The following is an 8,372-nucleotide window of genomic DNA, read 5'->3' on the forward strand; positions in this document are numbered from 1 at the left end:
CCGAGTGGATGGTGGTTAAAACCAGCGGAAGCAGAGTTCTTTTCCAGCCCGGTGACAGGCTGGTGGCAGTCGCCTTTGGAGGAGGTTAGGGGGTCCATGAGTTCGGGAGAACATTCGCTGGCTCCGACCTGACCGCCTACCCCACCGTCTCCTAGAGTCTCCCTCCCCGGTCCGCCGCCCTGACCGAGGGCCGCCCTCCCGTTTCCCCCACCGTGTCCGGAGGGTGGCCTCCTCCGCCCCCTACCGTGTCCGAGGGCTTCCTCACCCTGTCCCACCCGCGCCCCCGCACAATGAGGCAGCAATGGCTACATTCGAGTTGTTTTACTTGGTTTGAAAAGCGCTCGCCCTCTAGAAACAATCCCGGTTCAGGGATCTTCCAGGACGGCCGGTCCTCAGGCGTGGGGATGAAGGCCAGTGGGGCAAGCGGGGCGTGTGGCCGTCGCAAACGCGCGGGGCCGAGGCGGGCGCGCGGGCGTGTGGTGGAGGGAGGTATAGGGGGCACAGTCGGGGGAGAGAACCGGAAAAGGAGGCGTTCACAATTTAATTTGAGGAACCTCAAATTCAATTGATGCCCACTCCCGGCCCCGACTGGGTGCTGGGCGCTCCAGGAGGGCACCTTGAGGGCGCCCAGCCTCGCCGCTTCTCAGGGTCACTTGTCCTCCATGGAGTCCGGGCCAGGGCCAGATGCACCCCGGGGGAGGGCGGGTCCGAGGGTCACCCCAGCGTGCGCTCCCGAGGGCCGGAGTCGGGCCGCTGGCCTCGCGTTTCCAGCTCGCAGCACAGGGCACTGCCAGAGCAAGTGCGCGCGGGCGGGGGCAGTTCGTGCAATGGTTCTCCCCACCCCTCGGTGGACCCCTGCCCTAATTCGTTTCCGCACCTGCTTCCACCACGCTTTTCCTGCCCCACTCCCAACTGGGAATGCCCTCTGTCTCCCTACCTGCTTCCTGCCTCACTGTGAGGTTAGGGCTTGCGCTGCCGTTTGCAGCCCCGCTCTGCCCTGGCACGTGCCTAGGCCCATCCTGTCGGGTGTGGGCAGGCGGCTGGACTCACGCCCAGCCAGATCTCAGCTCTGGACTGGCGCCTGGCCTGCGCCCCCACCCACACCCTTTGTTTCCCCTGGCCGGGTCCTCCTCCCCTCTGGCTGGGTATCTTTGCGCGTGGGCCGAAGACCTCCAAGTACTACTCCCCTGCCTCTTACCCCAGCCCCTCCTGTAGGGCGGCCTGTGGTGAGGGGAGGCAGGCGGGCCCCAACGAAAAACGCGCGGGCTCGGGGGCCGGCTATTTCCTTTCCAGCCGGAGCTGGGATCAGCGGAACGCACCGCGCACCACCAGGGCAGGACGCGCTGGGGACACGGATACACCGAAACCAATCAGGGTGTTTGCCAAAGAGGAAAGGCCTCTGAGCAGGACGCATCCCAGACCACAGGAGGTTAAAGGGGACGAGACTAGTCTTTGGTCAATTCGGGCCCTTGGACCAGGGCAAACCAGGGTTGGAGAGGTTCCAAGGAGGCCCTGCAGACGACAGGGGACGGACGAACAGTATCTGCGCGCTGGGGTCTGCAGTAGTGACCCCTCCGCTTGAAGGCAGGGCTGGGCGGTCCTCAGGCCCACCCCGCCTCCCAGCGGGGAGCACCAAGTGGCCAAGGACCAGACTCTGGGTAGGGCCGAGGGAGGGCTGGGAAAGGGATAGCAGGGCTGGACGGGTGCGGGGGACGCAGGAGAGGAGGAGGGAAAGACAGGGCCTGTGAAAAACACAATGGGGTGCGACCTGGGCGGAGCTCTTGGAGAGCAGGACAGAGGCTGGGCGAATTTGAGGAGGGGCTTGGGAGAAGCAGGGGCGGGGTCTGAGCGGACCCTAGGTGAACTGGGCAGAGCCTTAGGGTTGGGCGGGGCGTGGGCCCTTGTGGACTCGTCCGAGTCTGAATGGGCTGAGCAGGGCTCGGAGCATCCCTGGGTGGATTGGGCGGGGCCTGAGTGACTTGGGCGGGGCTCGGGGCGGTCCTGGGTGGGACCTGAGAATGGTGGGAGGGCCCAGGGTGGACTGGGTGGGGCCTGGGTGGATTGGACCGGGCCCTATCGCGCCCCTCGCGGCTCACATGATGTCGTCGAGCAGGTTGGCACTGGCCACCCAATCGAGCGCGCGAGGCTCGGAAGCGGCCATGATCATGCACATGAAGGGGCGGCCGGTGCGCCGGTCAGTGGGGTAGATGGTGGTGGGCGTAAAGCGCCGGTTGGCCTCGACAAATTCGCAGAGCTGTTCGTAGACGCGCGGGAACTCGTGGCGCAGGAAGACGCCACGCAGCCGCAGCTCGCGCTGGATGTGGATAAAGGCCACCTCGCGTGCGCGCCGACCCGCCTCGCCTTCCTGGTCCAGGCCCGCCGTGCCTGGCGGCGGCGTCAGAATCAACGTCTCCATGTCGGGTTCGCGGCCCCGGGCCGGGGGTGGCCGTGCCGGGCTGCCCGCCGCCAGCGCCACTTTGGCGAACTTGCGCACGGTGGGCCCAGGGCTGCGCGGGGCGGGCCGGGCGAGGCCGCCGGGGGGTGCGGCCCCGGGGCCTACGGCCACCGACACGCTGAGCAGGAAGCACTCGGCCGGCTCGTAGAGGCGCCCGGCCGCCGCCAGCTCACGCGCGTAGCTGCCCAGGGGTGCCGCGTGCGTGGCCAGCTCGCGCAGCGATAGGTAGGTGGGCGACAGAAGCAGTCCCTCGAGGCCGAAGCGCAGGAAGTTGTCTGCGGAACCAGGGCTCGGGAAACCCAGGAAGAGCACACCACGGCCGCGCGACAAGAAGCCGACACGCGCGATGCGAGAGAAGGCGCGGTGCACTGGGCCGCTGTCGCGGCAGAACTGCAGCACGTGGCGGCACACGCTGCCCACGCGGCCATACACGCAGCGCGCCTTGTGTGCGTCCCAGTCCTCGCGGCGGCACAGCCGCGAGCAATAGTAGGTGTAGCAGCTGTGGCAGGACTTGAAGTATAGGCAGGCATTGAACATGGTCTCAGTGCGCCGGCAGCGCGCGTTGGAGCACGTCATCAGGTCGTCCTCATCCGCGCTGGGCTCTGGGGATGCGTCGGCCGCCTGCCCCGGGCCTGTAGGCTCCTCCGCGCTGCCCGCAGAGGCGGGTGGTGAACGCGGCGCCAGCGCGAGGACCCCGGGGCCCGCAGGCCGAGAATCCAGCAGGCGGCGAAGCTGGCGGCCCAGGCCGTTGGCTGCCGGCTCGGGGACTTGACCGGCTGGAGGCCTCGAGTCGATAACCAGGTCAGTGATGAGCTCGTCCAGCTGCTCGAGACTGCGCTGGCGGCCAGAGGTGGGGCCGTCGGGGGCAGCGCGCGGGGGCGGCCCGGGGCGGCCCCCAGGCAGCTCCCAGCCCCTGGCAGTCGGGCGCTCGGCGGCGCGCAAATCATTGTCGGTGATGGTGATCTCGGGCGTCACGTACCAATTGCGACCCGGGCCCTCGCCCGCGCGGCCCTTCTCCGACAGCGAAGTCTCAGACAGTGACAGTGCCGCGTAGCGTCTGGGCGAGGTGGACAGGTTCACAACGATGGGTGGGCGGCGGCCTTCCGGGGAGGCGCCTTGCGGCTCCCGCGCCTCGCGCCCTAGCAGGTTCTCGTAGCTGCGGCCGCGGCCCAGGGGATCCTCGCGGCGCGGCCCAGGCGCCAGGATGTTGTCCCAGGAGCGCGAGTAGTGGCGGCTGTCGGTCGCCAACCGGGGCGGGCTGGTGCCGGTGCCACCGTGCCAAGAGGCGAGCAACGGGCCGTGGTCCGGGGGAGGCGCCACCTGCAGGGTGCGGTAAGGCCGCGGGCCCCAGTCGCCCCAGGCCTGGCTGCCACGTGGGTGTGGGTAAGTCCGCGTCACGGTGTCGCGGTCGCGGTACCACCCGAAGTCCTCTGTGTAAAAGGATCTGGCGGCGGGGTGGGCCTGGGACTCCTCGGGAGGATAACGGGGGCCCCAGGGTGGGCCGTAGGCTCGGAGTCCCTCCCCATAGTTGGAACGGGAGGGAGGTTCCTGGACCGGGAAGGTGCGCACTTCCCCTGCATAGTAGGCGCCCCCGTGCCTTGGATTGGGGCCGGCGTGCTCCTCGGAAGGGAAGGGCCTGGGGTAGTAGCTGTTGAAGTGAGGACCGGGGCTGGCTGTAAAGCCGCCGGGGTGGCCCTCAGGCTCCTCGGTGTAGAAGAATTGGGTGGGGCCCGGCGGGGTGGTGAAGGGCAGACTTCGGCGCTCCAAGTAGTCCCGGGGCCCCGGCAGGGGCCCGTCGCAATACAGCGCTCGAGGGTCCGCACAGTACAAGTCACTGGGGGTGGGGGTGCGCGACAGCGCCATGTGGCGAGGCCCGGGCACTGTGAGGCCGTGGAGCTGCGGGGCGGCTCTGGCCCAGGATGTGGTCTCGGCGGGTCCGCAGGGCCGCGAGCCCTGGACCGCGTGTTGCAGCACCGCATCGTCAGGCTTGATATCCAGGCGGCAGCGGACGTGGGCGGCGGGCACGACGGGCGGCTCAGGAGGCGCGCATCGGCCGGCGGCGGCGCATAGGGGCGCGATGCGACCTGGGCCGCCCCGCTGCGGCTGCAGCTTGATGGGGTGCAGCTCGTTGGCGAGCGCACGCAGAGCGGGGTACGCCGGCTCGCGGCGCGGCGACCCCTCAGCCCGCACCGCTCGTTGGGCCTCCCTGCCTCGGCGCGGCAGCACTGGCGGTGAGGCAGGCGCGGGCGCAAGGCCTGGGGGCGCGCGGGGCGCACTCTTGGAGCGGGCGCGGCGCCGGGATTCGCCGTCGCGGGGCCGGGCGCGGGGCGCCGGGGGCTCCGTGGGCGGCGGCTCAGGGAGAGCCTCCATGGCCGCCCCGTCCAGCGCCTCCAGGAAGTCGAAGCTGCGGCAGTGGCGCTTGTTGAAAGGCGCGGGCGCAGCAGGCCGGGCCACGGGGCGCTCACATGGCGGGCGCCTGGACGCGGGCCCCGGGGCCGCCACTTTGATGTCCTGGTACACGGTCGACACCAACAGGTCTGGCGGGTCCGTGCGGGTCATCTTAAAAGAGGTCCCCAGAATGGCAGCTGCAGCTCACTCGGCCTTGTGGGGCTTTCGCCCTGGTGGGAGACACCGGTCAGGGCGGCCCCTTCGCATCCCAGGCCGGGCTACACACACGCGCTGGCCCGACTTACCTGGGGCGCAGTGGGCAGAGCAGCCCTGGTTTTGGGCCTTGGCTGAGGCCGCAGGCACTTGCTCCATGCCGGCGTCAGAAGCACCTGCAGGAGGAACCCATTTGTGCAGCCACTCAGGTCCTTTCCCCGTGCCACCATCTTTGGGCCATTTTCTACTGGGATGGAGCTGGGATGGGTCAGCTAGAAAGGTGATGCCGCTGCTGTGGTTCCCGAGCTCCTGGCCCTAGTAGTGACCACTGGACAGGCTTGGTTAGATCCCCTTTCCTGGGACAGGACAGGGTAGGAAGAGTAGGGGTGCCCTCCTCTCCCCCTCCCATGCCCACAGGCTAGAATGACGGTGAGCTCATTTGGAGCATCAGGTACAGACAGACTTCTTTATGGCTGTTGGCTCCACAAAACCGGTGGGTGACAGAAGCCCCCTCCTAGCATCCCGTGCAGAGAAAGCCCACCCCTGGCCTTGGCCTTAGCCAGCTCTGCGCAGTCTCCCGCCCCACCTGCTGACCAGGCTGGGCATGGAACCCTTCCCCTAGTGCTGCTGCATTGGGGACAGCCCACTGTGCCAAGCCTCAGTGGGCCCCGAAGTGGTCCCATTAGGTCTAGGCCTGGTCCCTAGGCTGACGAACTGGCACATCCCACCGTTGACACTTACTATGGCCCAGGCCGAAATAATGTCCCCGAAGAGCATACTGGGCCCTAACGCCTCCTTTCCTTTACAGAAACCTGACTCCAGCTATCATGAGCTGGTTGAAACCCACCAAACTCCCTGGGGTATCATGACAAGGCCTGGAAAGTGACCCACTAGCTTTGCACCCTGCCCATTGCAGCCTGGAAACCCGTTGCCAGACCACGTGGGTGTGTGAGAGCCATGGTCATGGCTGCCCTTTTCCCCTGAGTAGAGCACCTGGTCAGGAGGCCGCCAGTGGAGGAGGCAGGGTGGTGGGCGGCCAAAGCCCCTCCCCCCTTCTAAGGAGCAGTCCTCCCCCCAGCAGCTCTGGGAGGCTCCATGGAAACCTGAGGTTCCAGGCCTCTGCGATGCTAGCTAGGTTGGGGTCCACCCCTCTGCACCAGGCTCACAGACTTGGGCCACCCGCCCCTCTAGACGGTGCTGACAGGGCCCGACCTCCTCACAGCCTGGGGGCGCATGCTCCAGGGTGAGCTGGGGAAGGAGGAGCTGGGCTCTCATCTGGCAGGACTTTTGGTGGGGTAGACCCTCTGTCCCAGCTGTGTACGGGGCTTCCCACCAGTAGGGCTGTTCTTCTGGGTCAGGGCCACTAACGCCCAGTGCTTGTCCCCATCCCGGCCTCACATCCACCACAACTCTCCCTGATTCGCAGGACATCCCCCATCGCCTCCTGCCATCCATCCTAAGCTCAAAGCCAGGCCGGAATTGGGGGCCGTATGACAGGGAGAGACTCCGCCCCAGGGAGGTGACAGCCTGGCCTTGCCGCTGCGGTGGTGAGCGAGACACCCCACTCCATGGGAATGGGGGTGGTCTGCCCCGCTTGGGTCCCAGGCCTAATAAGCTTCGCAGGTGGCCCTCCCCACCGCGCAGCCTAGCCCCGGTCCCCAGCCCGGCCCTCGCGGGACCTGCCGGTGTCGGCCAGGGGTGGGACCCCTCCCCCCCATCTTGTGGGCGCCCCATCCAAGACATGGCGCGCGGGGCAGTGGCCGCCGACCCCTTACCTGGGCGCTGCTCCCCCGCGGAGCCCAATGGGCTGCGCAGGCCCAGGCCCACCCGTCGTGCCCCGCTCCACCGCGTCCCGGGCGCATCCGCGCCGCGTCCCCGGCACCGGCAGAAGCTTCGAGGCAGCGGCGCGGAGGCCGTCCGGCCGCTCAGTGCTGCCCCCGATGGCCACCGGTGAATTTGCATTTAAAGGGGCCGCGCCATGGGCCTGGGACCCGCGCGGCCCGCTGGCTCCACACTGGGGCTGTGCTGGGTGCTGCGTGACGAGCCCTCCTGCATCCAAAAGGGTGGGGTCTAACTAGGATACTCGCGCCTAGGGAGCAGCCTACCCATCCTGCCAGCCCCTACCTGGTGTCCTGGAGGACCCCTCCCCAGGGCAGCTGGTGGCCCAGCAGGATGTGGCAGCATGGCTCTGGAGGAGCCCCAAGTCCTGGCCGGGGCTGTGGACAGCTCCCACAATGCACACCTCGGGTTGGGCCCAGGCAGGAGCAGATGGGCTGCTCCCTGCCCTGCTGGCTCTGTGCTGCAGTCGGAGGCGCCAAACTCTGCAGGTACCTGGGGCCATATGGCTCCATACCTGAGTGGGCCCTGAAACCCCGTCCCGATGCCCAGCCTTTTCCAGGCGAGAACACGCTCCTGGTTCCCCCCTCCAGCCCCGGCATTCAGTGTCCAGGCAGGCAGAGGCTGTCACTACTCATAAGCCACATGTGGATATCATCTCCAGCCCTGCCAGTCACTCCCAAACAAGATGCCAAGCCAGGGAACATTCTAGCTTGCCAGAGGCTCCAAAGAGCAGGACCTGCCCACTGTGGGTTCGTTAGATGTGGGGCCCTGGGCAAGTCCACTTCATATTGGCCTTGTCCCCACATCTGTGGGCACCACAAGAATGATCAACCTCATAGGCTGTGTGCTAAAGGGAGTCCCTACATCTCAGCTTCGTGCCCGCCCCCTCCCCCGCACAATACTCCAGGCACAGGAATTGGGGACCGGAGGCTTCCTGGGACTGGGAAGGCCCAGCCACCATCCTCCCACCTGGAGCACAGTCTGCCCAGCCCTGGAGAGTGGGGCAGCTCCAGTATCAAAGCTGTTCTCCCGGCAACTGTGGGAAGTGGGAGGAGCCAGGTGCTGCAGGCCCCTGGAGGGGGCAGGGCCTGAGGGGAGGCAGGGAGTAGGGAGATAGCTGGGACAGGACAGGGACTCTCGGAAGCCAGCAGGGCAGAGGCACACACCTGCCCTCAGGGCTGGACACCCCCAGGTATCCCCCGGGAGCAATTATCCAACCTTGGCCTAGGCGGGCTGGGACAGGCACGCAGGACAGTGGCCATGCCGGGGCCGTCCTCTGAAGATGTCTGGCCAGTCGTGCTGGGAGGCCTCCTACCCCAGAAGGCAGTCTCCCTTCTGGGGAAAATCGGCTCTTCGGCCCAAAGGCAGGGAGCTCAGGCCTTTCCCACCAGCCACAGCAACTAGGGGCAAAGGGGGCCGCCTGGCAGGCGTTCCCACCTCGCTGCCCTGGGAGCCCAGCAGCAGGGGAAAGCACACA

The 8,372-nt window shown here is 67.5% G+C and overlaps 1 protein-coding gene across 3 annotated transcripts; it reads right to left on the reverse strand.

Annotated features, from left to right (window-relative positions):
* Positions 1–306: 306 nt before the first annotated feature.
* Positions 307–8,266, reverse strand: AJM1 (apical junction component 1 homolog). Of its 3 annotated transcripts, none has more exons than XM_074331396.2 (3): positions 8,114–8,266; positions 5,149–5,232; positions 307–5,073 (listed from the first exon to the last, which is right to left on the reverse strand). In XM_074331396.2, exon 3 carries the CDS (start codon positions 5,012–5,014, stop codon positions 2,093–2,095), a length of 2,922 nt encoding a protein of 973 aa, XP_074187497.2. In that variant the 5' UTR covers positions 5,015–5,073; positions 5,149–5,232; positions 8,114–8,266; the 3' UTR covers positions 307–2,092. The 3 variants fall into 3 exon arrangements, with proteins under 3 accessions (XP_074187497.2, XP_019612297.3, XP_019612294.3); XM_019756738.3 differs by lacking the exon at positions 8,114–8,266 and adding an exon at positions 6,832–8,086; XM_019756735.3 differs by lacking the exon at positions 8,114–8,266 and adding an exon at positions 6,832–8,086 and having other exon boundaries at positions 307–5,232.
* Between the last annotated feature and the right edge of the window lie 106 nt (positions 8,267–8,372).

Source organism: Rhinolophus sinicus, chromosome 16 (assembly GCF_057876585.1).
Source record: "Rhinolophus sinicus isolate RSI-liver-muscle chromosome 16, RSI-T2T, whole genome shotgun sequence".
In the NCBI taxonomy this organism is placed as follows: Eukaryota; Metazoa; Chordata; class Mammalia; order Chiroptera; family Rhinolophidae; genus Rhinolophus; species Rhinolophus sinicus.

Coding starts and splice junctions, on each gene's coding strand:
- AJM1 (XM_074331396.2), bottom strand. CDS start 5,014: ATGACCCGCACGGACCCGCCAGACCTGTTGGTGTCGACCGTGTACCAG.